This window comes from Apodemus sylvaticus, chromosome 12, assembly GCF_947179515.1.
Source record: "Apodemus sylvaticus chromosome 12, mApoSyl1.1, whole genome shotgun sequence".
NCBI classification, from domain to species: domain Eukaryota; kingdom Metazoa; phylum Chordata; class Mammalia; order Rodentia; family Muridae; genus Apodemus; species Apodemus sylvaticus.
Window position 1 is genome coordinate 50617083 of NC_067483.1, and position 13704 is coordinate 50630786.

Sequence of the window (13704 nt, forward strand, 5' to 3'; positions counted from 1 at the left end):
TAGAAAACACAAGTAATCCTTGATCTTCACAGTAGTAATGGACCATAAAACAAACATGCAAGGTCAAACTACACAAGGAAACCTAAAGAACAATGGAAACTTTCATAATCGTTGATTTAAATCATCTTTGTAAAAGCCTCCTGCTATATTTACCATACTATACTTTAAAAATACTAGAAATTTTGAGCACAGCCCCTTATGAGGACATAACTTATGGTACAAAGATCATGTCTTTTCTAAATGGAATACTGAGTGTTCATGCTGTTGTCTAAGCTGGTCAGTTTCTAACACTTTATGTTGCATTTTAATGCTGTGGGATGTCCCTAGGTTCCTGTAGTGAAGACTTTTACCACTTTTTGTGGGATATATTGTGGTTTACCACCACCAAATTCTACCGGCTGCATATCTACTCTTCTAAATGCACTACTGTTAACATTCTTATCAACTATTTACTACAGAATCCTATTTTGAGAGGTCCAAAACCACTGGGAATCAAGTTTTCAATTCCCTGGGAAGCAAACTGAGCTCCTGGAGGAACACTGACAATGGATCTTAAGTCAATAATGGCCCTGACTTAGGGAGGATGAGTCTAGAGCTGAGTTGGCTCCTGGGACACGCAGCTGGAGGAAATGACAAGGCCAGAACTGAGCTGGTATACAAAATTCTTCAAAGTCTCACCAAATATAGAACTAATATAGCAGCCAATCAAAATTGTACTAATATTACTGCTTTGCCCCTACCAATCATATTAGAGGTTTTTAAAGGTTACTTAATCCTTCTGGAAAAATACCCTAGTCCTACATAGAAGGGGCCTGGGGGTCCCTCAGGTCATCACCATTTTGATGAATGGTTGACCCTGCATGCTGGTAATTTCTGCAGAATAATCACTTTTTGCCTTTGCACACCATTTGGGCCTGGGGGGGGGTGTCTTCGTTCAGCAGTTCTTTGACCCTAACAATATGTGCCTCATTAGAATTTTTCTTATAAATTTTATTGCTTCATTTTCATCTTTGTTGGACAATTCCATTTTAAGTGATTTGTTTGTATAAAGTGGCATAGGAATTTACCACCAAGAGACAAGGAGGCCACAAAAACACTTTGATTTCTACCTGAATAGAAGGTCTATAATGTTTATCAAAGGTTTTGAAAGAAACACTATCCAATGACCTTGACACCCAGCTGTTGCTTATATTAAACTCTATGAACTGGAGAGCTGGCAACAAGGTTTGTACTTTATGCAACCACAATTAATAGGGCACACTAACTGAAATTTGAGTTATGTGGTTTACCTAAACCATGATGGGGGAGAGAAAGGTATGCAAAGCCAGTTTCATTTATACAAAAAATTCTCTGAATTCTTTGTCTGAAAAAAAATCTAAGTAAAAATGGAACAACATGAGCAGACATGTTGACAAAAAGGAATGTACAGATAGAAAATTTGTTCCTACAGAAAAGTTCAACAATAGTCATTTGCATCTCCTAAAACATCCAAATATTATCTGTATTCAAGACAGTATCAAAGGCTGGCAATGAACTGGAAATACTTCACCTCTCAAGAAGAAAGAAAATTTAGAGAGGTACAGTAACTTTGCAAAATAGCTTCACAGTTTTAAAAAATACTTAACACAGCGACTGTATCATCCAACTACCACACTCTATGGCCTGTCTACCAGTGCAAAAGTTAAAACCACACATTCATATGCAGATGATTGCTTTATGAGCTTTATTGCCCCCAAATAGAAACAACTCATACTTCTCATACTCAACTCAGTAGGTATTTGAACAGACTGTGGCACATTCATACCATGAACAGTTACTCAAAAATTAAAGAAAAATATTGATACGAAATTGGTGAGTTTCCAGATTATGAAAAGAACTCATCTAACAGACATAGAATCTAACTGATGCATACTGTTTTGTAAGTTTCAAAATGACAAAACTATGAAGAAGTCAAATAGGTTAGCTGACTGCCAGAGTTAGGATGGAGGGGCTAGTAGTAGAGATCACACAAAGAACTTCTGTGCTGGTTTAGTATTTCTATGTCCCAACTGGGATGATACTTACATAAATCCACTCATGACGAAAAGATAAAGGAACTACACACTCTCAAAACGAGGGCACATACAAAAAAGTAAACAAAAAGGTGTGGTGAACATTTGTAATCTCCGTACTCAAAGGGATACTGTGTGGCATAGAAAATTAGAAGCTACATGGATATTTATCTACATATATAAATTGCCTTTTCCCCCTCCTTATTTTAAGACAGTGTCATATATCATATACCATAGCCAAAGCAAACCATAATTTCCTGGTGATCCTTTCACCTCAGCCTCTTGAGTTCTGAGATTATAGGCTTTAGCCAACACAGCTGTGATTCAAAGTAAAACATTTTTTAAAAAAAAAAAAACTGCCTCTGACCCAGTGGTGTATTTATCTTTCAGGCATTTCTCCATGATATACTCATATATACAGCTGTGCATACTTCATACATAGATATGTGTGAATACAAGGATGTCATTGTAGCAGTGACATGTGACATGGTGTTCACATCACCATAGTGAAAAAGAGTAGTCAAAGTTTAGGACAAACCCAAAGAAAAGGAATGTTAACTACCTACCAAACAGCCACCCTATCACTACAAGTTAATGTTTCCAACAAAGATTTTTTTTTTTATCTAGTGGTTGGTGATAGTTACTTTTCTTTTTTAAGATTTATTATTACATGTAAGCACACTGTAGCGGTCTTCAGACACACCAGAAGAGAGCATCAGACCTCATTACGGATGGTTGTGAGCCACCATGTGATTGCTAGGATTTGAACTCAGGACCTTCGGAAGAGCAGTCAGTGCTCTCAACCACTGAGCCATCTCTCCAGTCCCGATAGTTACTCTTCATTGCCAACTTTACTAAGAATAGTAAACTTGAGAATTAAAGAGCAGTCCCAGCAAGGACTACTGAAGAGGAAGAGCCACCCTGAATGTGGGTGGAACCAAGCCCACTAGCTGGGAGCATGGAGTACAAGATAACAGGAGGAAAAGGGAAAGCAAGTCCAGTGTCCTGGCCTCTGCTGTGCATCTTGTCCCCTAGACATGAAGAATGGGTTCCACTAATTGCTCCTTCGGGCACATGAGACAAGCATCATGGAATGAGCCCTCTGAAACGGTGAACTCAAATAATTCCTTTTTATTTCATGTCAGATATTTTGTCACATTGACAAGGAAGTAACCAGTACAGTGTTATAGGTCTCCAAATCTGAGCAGCGTACTTCAGGGAGCATGCAAGATGATTCACTGAAGTGCTGAGGCAGGGGAGTTGAGGGGGAAGGACAATGAAATGAGTATTTGTATTTAAATTAGGCTTTATTAATAGATAACAGATATATTGATACAGATGCTGTTACTTGATCTGGATACAAGGTGAATTAAGAACAACCCTGACAATGGTGCCCTGACTCCCTCATTCACCACCAACAATTTACAGACATCTCTCACAACAGTAAAATAGCACAAGAGGCTCTGTGGGGGGGAAATGGCAGCCAGCCATAATAATTCAAAACTATGACACAACTGAGCTTTCTCCTAAAGTTGCTCTTTGCTAAATTACAGGGTTAAAAGTTATGAAAACAGATAACCAAAAAGTCCAAGGTTATTTTTCTAGGGGGGGGGGCGGGAAGTGCTACTAGAAGACTATTTTGAAAAAGCTTACTTAAAATACTTTGGTTTGTGCTTTTGTGGCTGAAAACCTAGCTTACTACCTAGCAAAAATTTCAAGCTTCGCAATTTAATATCTTGGACATAACATCTAGACTTATTTTTAAAATCTCCACAACATCAATACAAATTATCTTTTTAAGTAGTCCAAAGTGCTTCTGTAAACGTTAGAAAGAAAGCCTTTTCTAAAGAACCAGTGTTTCTTGGACTAGGTGCTAAAACAAAGGTTCTTAATCTTCCAAGAAGTCACGTCTTTGTTCTCGGGGTTTATGAAACCTCAGAATATTTACTCTCTTCATTCATGCTTCTGGGTTTTGCTAAAAACAACTTAGTGCTGACAGAGTGACATTTACCATTAAAAAAAAAAAAGGCTTATTCACTTGAGATGTCATATTCATATTACAAATACTCAGTTACTCTACCACAGGATATTAATTTTGATTAATTTATTTTAAAAGTTTTAGGGGAATGTTCCTCAGATAGCTATAGGCATTGTCTATGCATCTGCAAATAACCTTAACAAAAGATCTAGAAATGTACTTTTCTTTTTCATTTGAACATTTTTCTAGCCTGAAACCCAAAGACCCACACCTCTTCTTGTGCAGTTAATGGGCATTTCAAAGGTAAACGGATCCTCTCAGCTACCCAAATTTCATACTTTCACTATCATGAACACTTTACTTAGGAGGAATAATTTTTCAGCTCCTCACACAAAAGGAAAAAAAAATGTTAGAGTGTTACTGACTACACTGTCTTATATACTACATCTCTGTACTTTCAAATTTGCTCCAAAACCTAATCATTTGTCACTTTTCCATCAATATCACAGTAGCCTATACCTTCATTACTTCTCTAAATTATTGCAATAGTTAAATATCTGGTCTTCCTGGGTTTTCCCTTTTTAACTAAAGATGGCTTACTCTTTAACCAGTCAGAGTAGACTCTTAAATCACTTAAATATTCCTCTCAAAATCTCCGTAACAGCTTCTGCATTAAAGCCACAGCCAAAGGATCTTACCTGACCCCTTAAGAACAGAATCTTGTTCCCTGTTGCATCTGCTTTCACATGTCAATTCCTGATGCCTCACTAAGTCCAGTGGACTCCTTGTCTATCTTTAAAATAGCAAATATGCCTAAGAATTTCATGAATTCATTGTTTTTAATAGCTGAGTAGTATTCCATTGTGTAAATATACCACATTTTCTATATCCATTCCTCTGTTTAGGGATATCTGGGTTCTTTCCAGCTTCTGGCTATTTTTGGAGGGGAAGCCAGGAAAGGGTTCAAATTTACATTTGAAATGTAAATTAAGAAATTAATAAAATAGCAAATATGATCCTAGCTGATGGCCTTGGAACACTATCTGGAGTACTTCTCATAGTCACAAGGGTAACTTCTTTACCTATTCAACAAATGTCAATTTATTTGCCTCTAGCAATCCATATAAAATGGTACAAGGCGCTGAGTGTGATCCTTAGTGTTGTAAAATGGTTATCTCTGCTACCACTTTATTCCAAAATATTCCTCTGCTTCATTTTTTAATGCATCATTTGTGACTACAGAAAACAGTTGTTTAGTATCTATCTCCCCCTCCCAGGGGGAGTGTGACTAGTTTTTGTTCATTAGCACAGTATTTGTCACTGGCACAATAAACTAAACAATAAACATTCAAATGAAGCAATTGCCTAGACCCATCTTTTCCTTCAATGTTTCCTGGAAACTTTTGGAAATTTTTTACTGGAAATTTCCTCTAATAATTACATGTTGTGCCCAATACATCTTCTTGCATTTACTGGTTGGTTCTTCTTAGCCTCACTCAGTATTCTGTATTTGTCTCCTAGAGGTTTTGACCTTATGTGTCTTTCAAGTTTTGCCTTCTTAGTAAGTTATTAATCTGGTACCAACCTTGGCTACCAGAGGTCTTTGGTGGTTTTGTTTTGATCTATAGAAAGCCTAGCTTATAAATTTTCTGAGATAACATTTGAAATTTCAAACTGTCCTCCATCTCAACCAACAGGGCCTTTTTGTTTCTCCTTTTTGGTCTCTACTTTCCTTTGTCTACTGGTTACAACTTTGGCACAAATCATACCATGAAATATTCTAAACAGTAATAATCATGGACAAGAAGCAAATTACCTCTATTTTGTGGGCTGATAAGACTGTTAACCAGCAGGTTGTCAATTAAAACGTAACAAAATCTCCAGTTTTGCCCCTATTTAAAGACTTGCTTTCTTCAAGCATAATGAAACTGAGCTCCCCATGAGACCCAGAAAGTACACTGGAAAGTTCTGTACACCTTGTCAGCACAATGTGTCATCTAAGTCCATGACTTTTGAAAGACTCAATGTTTAGAGCCCCAACTCCATACAGACCAAACAGACTGTAAACGTATCCTTAGTGCCACTGCAACTTGTCTAGTGATTAAGAAAGATCACTGGCAGAAAGGGAAGTGGGTGAAAGTAATCAAGCCTTTTCCCAGAACACCACTGGTGTTTAAGAAAACCATACCAACAAAAAGATACCGACAAATGTGTGCAAAAAGTTTAACTACAGGGTGACAAAATGAATATGCAAGAGACAAAATATGGTAAATCCCGCAAAACTACATAAGTTGTAGAGAAATACAAGTCCCTAATGAGTTGGACATTAGACCAACAGGAAGAAAAGATGCTTGCATGTGTATTCAAGAATTAAGTAATACAGTATCTCAAAGTCCATGGCTCGTTTCCTTTATCAAGAAAAGGTAAGGTCACTTCTGGGGAAAAAAATGGAATAATGCTGGGTAGCAGCTGGACAATTAAGGTATTGGTAGGAAAGTGAGGAAGGATTAGATGGAAAAAAAACCTGGCCACCAAAAGCATAAGGCATACCAACCACTTCATACTAACAATGAAAGAGACATAGGACGATTTAAGTAAGAATCAGAATAGCGTTTAAGAAACGCTGTCAGAAAAGGTTGGTGTCATCGTAAGTATTTATTCCAAGTCTAGAACAAAGTGGGTAAACAAGGAACTCAGAAAAGTCAAAGAAAAGTTCTCCAGAAGATGAAATCTTTCCCTCCCATTAGTATATTCAGGGATGCCTTGTTCTAGCACTCAGCAGTCAGCTCTCAACTCTTCAAGTTAGTGTTTGTAAGAGATGCATAAAAAATGACTTTGGTACTGGCACTTTATGAAAATCTTCATTTTCTACATCCCACTCAATGTCCCCTTCTCTTCTCTCAAGAACAATGTTATAGAAGCTTTGAGTGTACAGAAGTGCCATCTTTTTACTTCCACTGGCTCTTCTCCATGATTTATTCTTTGTACAAGTTGAATGCTGCCTGTTGTCAACTCACATCATCCTAGCAAACGAATCTAACTCACATCATCCTTGAAAATTAATCTAACTTCCTGGCCTGCTTCTAATTCCACCAAAAACACCTAAGTCAATCAATCACTAATACATAAATGAAAGCATCAATCTAATTTTGATTCTCTACACATTTGCAATTAGCAGCTAAATGTTGCTGGAGAAAAACCACATCAGAGGTCTACCTAGCTCCCAAATTCATTCTACTGTATTTCTCTTTTAAATAAAAATTCTCAAATAACTTCTCCTCAAAGCCTAACATCAACTTCTTTCATCCTTAAACTATTTTAAAGCTCAATTTATTTTTATTTGTGATTCTACACTTGTTTCTGTAATGGGTTATTCATTACAAAATAAAAATACATTACTTAAACATGAAACATTTCAAACAGTTTTACAGTTAAAACTACCAGAAATATGATGCTAAAAATAACTTAATGAGCCATAAGACTCACTTTTATTATCTTGCAGTGATCAGTCCTGATAAAACTGCTCCATTTCAAGAACATGTATATTATCCAACAACTTATAAAAAAAAAAGACATCATCAGGCAGTTCACTAAGAACACATAACCATGTTTTAGCACAGTGAATGACCTACTGCATTCTCTGCTAGGAATTCATTGGCAAAGGAAGTAGAGTCCAATAAAATATCAAAACGTAGAAACATAATCTCTCAGATGTTTTCATCTTCAGTGTGTGACCTCAGCTCTATGTACATGAGTTCAGTATTCTTCAAATAAAGATGAAATACAAATTATCAATTCTGGGACAAAGGTTCTTCAGGTAACCATTAGACAGATTTCAGAGCTACTTGATTAAGTTTTCTATGGTCATTTAAAAAAAATGCTGTTCAGCTTTTCAATTCACCCTAGAGGCTGATCATTATACACTTAAGTAAAAAAAAGAACTATTTTGGAAATGTTAAAGAAAAAAGCTTACTTAGCAATATGGTATATATTTGTAATATGCATACCTGAGTCTTAAAAAAAAACACAACAGCACATTCACTTTCTGTTTTAGTTACAAAGATATGGATCTATGAACAGATGACTGAAGGAAACAGAAGTTCATATTTATTGAGCACACACAACAAAAACAAAAATTGAATTTAAATATGGCCCACTAAGTCCTTCATTACATCAGATTCACATATTTCTGGCATTGTCAATATGACATTAATTATTTAATTATATGGGAATGTGGTTTTGAAATTTATGTTAAAATCAGGATATTTATATGTAAAATACTGGGACATAGTTTTAATACTATTACAATAACAAGAAATTTGACATACTTCAATTTTAAGTTCAGCAGGCCATAAAACCTCAGCTGCCTTTGTGAAGAATTCTAGAAAAGATTTAACTTATTAACTGAAAAAAAGAAACTAACAGGACTTAACTCATTGGTTCCAAAAAGTAAACATCTTTATTTCCTGAACAGAAATACTATGCCTAACAAATCCCATTGAATCACTTTACATAAAGACAACATCCCAAACTCACAATACTTCCGTCTTCTTAGTAGGTATACAGGTATACATTGGGTACGTACATGTACACACACACACACACACACACACACATTTACTTTGCTGTTTTGTCTCAAGTCTTTTGGGGGGAATTAAGGGACGGTAGATATATTCCCAAGATTTTTAACTGAAAACAGTTGTAAAATAAAGCTCACAATTTAAAAAGCTCCCAAAATGAAATGAGTATGGGAACATTTCATCAGATAACAGAGGCTTCAAAGCAAGCTCTATTCAGGAACTGCTCTGCTTCATAAACATCACTAGTTAATGATTAAGCAAGCAGTTACAGTGGATACTACTATGGAAAGTAGTTACCTATTCAGAAGTCTAACCCAAGTTGGAGGTTAAGTAGCTTTACTTACATTTAAAATAGAAACAAAACTTAACAGCATACAAAATACTTGGAAAGAACGTTTGACATATTATAATCCCATCTTTTTAAATTTTGGCACAAAACTAGTTGTAGTCCATAAACTTTATTCATGTAAAAAATGCTTCCTGCATTTCAGTATATGGTCATTTATAACTTTCAAGATCCTCTTAAGAATACAAAATCCCAAATACATCAATGACCTGAAAGCATGATTAACCTATTGTGAACTTATTAAAAAGAATTATTTATACAACTATTGTACATTCGCAAATTTTCTTTAACTGTCTGCCAACATGTCAGTGTAGAAACTATGTTAGGGCCAACACAGTTCTAAACATGGCCATGAATATACCAGAAAATTTAGGACCTAATTTGAATCCCTAATCAAATTCTCTAAGTCAAAGTTAGTCAGTTCTCCATTTTACTATAAAATTAAAGAGAATCACCATGTGAAAATTAAACACAAGTGGATAATGAACAGTCAGTTCAGTAATTTCAAAGTGAATATAATTTAAATTTCATTTATTTGAAAAACACCACCAGCTTTTCACTTAAAAATAAATTTCTACAGATTTTATCTACTTCTCAATTTTCTCAACATTCTACATGAACTTGAGCGACAGAATGGCAGTTCTTTTGACTTGTTTGTGCATACATGTATGAGCACTCACACTCATACTTCAAGAACTTTCCCTGGGGTAGGGGAATAAAAACAAAAATAAACTTCTCTAGATATGATTCTGTATTTAATTTCACAATTCATGGTTCAGAGTGTAAGTTAGTGGTCGAAGTGCTTGCCTAGAATGCAGATGGTGCTGGGTTTATTCTCAAGCCAACAAATAACAATAAAAAAACCCAAAACCCAACATAATTTAAAGCCACCTTTGAAATAACTGATTTTAACCAGCTTCACTAACTACTATGTTATAATATTGTAAGATAATGTAAAATATCAAAACAATCTTGCATAGCTCATCAGTGTAATATATAATCCCTGCCCACATTCCAAAACAGAACACTGTCATCACTTTGTGTTAAGAGTAACAGAAATTTTTACTTAGGTAAAAGTCTCTTCAGTGTTTATTAGATAATGAATCTTCTTTAGGTGAAAACTTTATGTGTAAACTAACTCAGACTGTGCCTTTCTTTTCATAATTAAGCTGTATTCTACTCTGCACAGCAAAGAAAATAATAGTTCCTTGAACATAAAAGCCTTGAGGTTTTTGTCACCATGAATTACTTATTCCTGTATAAGCTGCCATTCTGCCTCTGCTAAAAAAATACTTAGTAAAGCAATAAGCAAACAGGAAACAAACTGTAAGCTATAATACTAATTAATAATGAAATATATTAAATGTTGTTTAAATATTAAACAGCAAAATACTCCTTAAATAAATAAGACTTGAATTTGTCATTTGGGGATACAGGCCGATATCTCCAATGGAAGAGATGGTCTAGTGCAAAGAGTGGCCTCAAAAAATAAATCCACACACACATAAAACATACAGAGATGAAAAAAGGAGAAAACAAGACCTTTAATGCTGGCACTACTTCCAGTAACAATATAAATAGGTGAATCTTTCCCCTTTCTCAAAAAATTTTTCCTGAAAAACTTTTGAAAATTATTAATATTTTTAAATATCTCCAAAAGTTTAAACGTCTCTTCTGTTTTAAAACTACATAATTTTTCTTACTGCTACTTAGGAGATTATAAATAATAGAGAACCTTCCTTTAAGTAAAGCTGGCAGGAGTACCTCTGTTAATAACTTAAAGGAAGCGGAACTTAGTAATGTGTACTTCATTTTCATTAAATTATCTATTCACATGCCCTATAATACTGTATTCTCAAATTTTAAGATCAAATAAAGTCAGAACTGTGTTAATGGACTTATGCTGAAAATATACCATCCATTTACACATATAATTAACAACTGAATGCCTAAATGCGCAAAGTACTGTGTTAGGTGCTGCTGTAGAACTGAGTCACAAGAGACTAATGAATGACTGGGAGAGCACAGTGGATGCTTTTTCCATTTCCTTTTCCTGTTATTTTTATAATTATCCATTATAAATTTCATAAACCTACTTAAGGGGCCACAAAATTGAGAATAATTTTTAATTTATATCCATGTCTATGTATAGATAATGAAGCAAAGACTACGATACAGAAAGAAGACGAGCTACTAAGAGGTGGTGAGGTAGAAAAAGAGAAAGAAATTGATACATGTGATAGCAAAGAAAAAGAAAATGGAAGCAAGAGAGCTAGGGCAAGGAAAAGGACAATGAAAGATGCCATGGATCCTTCAAAATGCTGCCATGAAACTCACTACCTTGATACATTGAAAATTTTTTAAATCTTAAAAATAGAACAAGAAATCCTAGTGCACACAAAGGATCTGATTCCAAGATACATGGAAAGCACAGTGCTGGCTCCATTGATGCCAAAGACTATATCCAGAAGCAGGTGACTATATGCGAAGCAAATTTAAAATAGAAAATAAACCATGTACAAAGCAGATACAGATTTTAACCATATCCTGCAATCAATCAAACTTCAGTTATTAAGAACAAATACCAAACATCTTATGGAAAGATGGTAGGCAGTTCATGTCCTTGGTAAGTGGTCCTAACAAGTAATCTTACATTAAAGTATTACAGGTTTGAGTCGATGACTATTTCACTATGGAGGAAGTTTATTCAATACATAATTTGAGAATAATTTGTATGCTGAGAAATTCTGTGAACAAAGTGAGTTTTCTTTTATCATCAAGAAAAGAATGTCAAGAACGGGAAACTGTGGACAGAACCTACTAAAACCACAAAAGTACCGAAGTCGTTGAAAACATTAGCTGCTTTTCTTCTGGAGAGGCCCCTGGATTCCATCTGAGTAAATACCTTCTCATTTTTATTGATAATGGACTTTTGTTGGAAGTTAAGAAAATAAATAATAATTGTTTCTCATCTTTACAAAAGCATTAAATTCTAAGAGGCTAAGTAAATAAATTTACTTATTTGTTAAGTAAATAAATTCACTAAGTAAATAAATTCACCTGGATAAAAGGGAGAGCTAAATGTTTTACTGTGCTCCCACAATGTGATAACCTAAGAGATAGTCACTGAGGAGAATAAGATACAAGGTGGATAGTCAAAAACTGCTCTGATGACAAAAATCATTTTCAAGGAATGAACAGTTCTTAAGTAGTAAAAGACAAAACCAGGACTCAAGGAACATGGTCACTCACTGCAGCTTGGGTGCAACACTCTGTCTAAAGTAGAGGAATAGTAAAATATTTTACTAAGTTAAAATATAGGTTTTATATTTTATACCACATTGAACACACACACATAAAAATACCAGTGTTTTTATCTTGTTTCTGTTCAGACACGTAAGCAAATGTGTTCTTTGGTGCCCAGGAATTTATCAATATTTAGGGATAATGGAAGATAAGAAGTCCCAAGTTGACATGTGTACAAATAGAAGACTCAAAATCTTATCGCATATATAAAATAAGAATCATAGTCAGAAGAGGTTCAAGTTACACTGTAACTACGCTGACACATACTCATTCCCCCAAATCATACTTTAGCTTCCCAAGTAAAAATCACTACAGTCTATTTCACTTTAATCTTTTTTTTAAGATTTCTTTTCAAGTGGAAACACACCCCAGATAGAAATATATCACTTTAAGTTTAAAATCATCAAAGTCAACAGAGAATGTACATTCATTAAATGTATTCATTTACAAAAGAAATCTTGGAAAGACTGAACAATTCAACTGAAAGTCAAGACTTGTTCTTGATTTTTCATTATTCCTTTTTAAACATGAGTTAGTATAGACAGTATACACACAGGCTGACTTTCAACTGATTTAATAGTCACTTCCCTTCAATAGGGTTTTGAAGTTCTATAGTCTAATAAAATTTAATACCATCATGACAGTATTTTCCAGTAAAAGGAACCATAGAGCAATGAAAAATCAGAAGCAAGATGGCTGGAAGAGCCTAATAATTCCTAAACATACACACACTTATAACCTGTATTTATTTCTAAAGAAACAAATTTTAAGTAATGCTAATTTAACCAATAGAGAAAAAACTTCTATCAAAATATACAATTTCCATTACAGACTACAAGGCTAATATTAAAAAAATAGTTGTAAGCCAAAAAAGTTTGCTTGTATGGATGGGAGGCACACAGCATCAAACATGGTCTTATAAAAGACTACTCTGTGTCCTTCTTCATTTATAAGTTCGTGATGAATTCATAAAGCTTGGTTTCAGTCTGTAGATCAAGCTATATCCATGCTTCTTAATCCAGATTTTCAGAAAAGGAGGAATTAAATGATTCAGAATCTCAAGTGAGATTTATGCTTAACCATGTATCTGAGGGAAAAGAAATACAATAATGGGTTATGATGATAGTACAAATTTAAAAAATTTTATATTACATGTAAAAAGGAGTGACTTCTTTTTTATAACTTAAAATCACTAAAGGACAAAATATTGTTTTGATTAAACAACTGGAAACTTGAATCTGTAATTTCTGAAAACTAGTAGGCAAAATAAATGTATTTCTCATTAAATTCTATAACCAACAGCTTGCTGGAAGTATATCTGTCTTTACACACTATCAGTTACAGATATAAAGTTACCTCATGACTTTCAGAAAGCTGATACAATCCAGTAGCACACAAGCTACAGCTTCAGGGAACAAAACAGACAGCACTTGACTCCATAAT

General features: G+C 34.6%; 1 protein-coding gene across 1 annotated transcript in view; it reads right to left on the reverse strand.

The window, feature by feature from the left end:
* Positions 1-1708: 1708 nt before the first annotated feature.
* The window catches only part of Cdc73 (cell division cycle 73), a 109519-nt gene continuing 97523 nt past the window's right edge, over positions 1709-13704 (reverse strand). Inside the window, exon 17 of the mRNA XM_052199861.1 lies at positions 1709-13348. Coding sequence (XP_052055821.1) covers positions 13312-13348 — 37 coding nt within the window. The 3' untranslated portion in view covers positions 1709-13311. The remainder of the gene's footprint in view (positions 13349-13704) is intronic.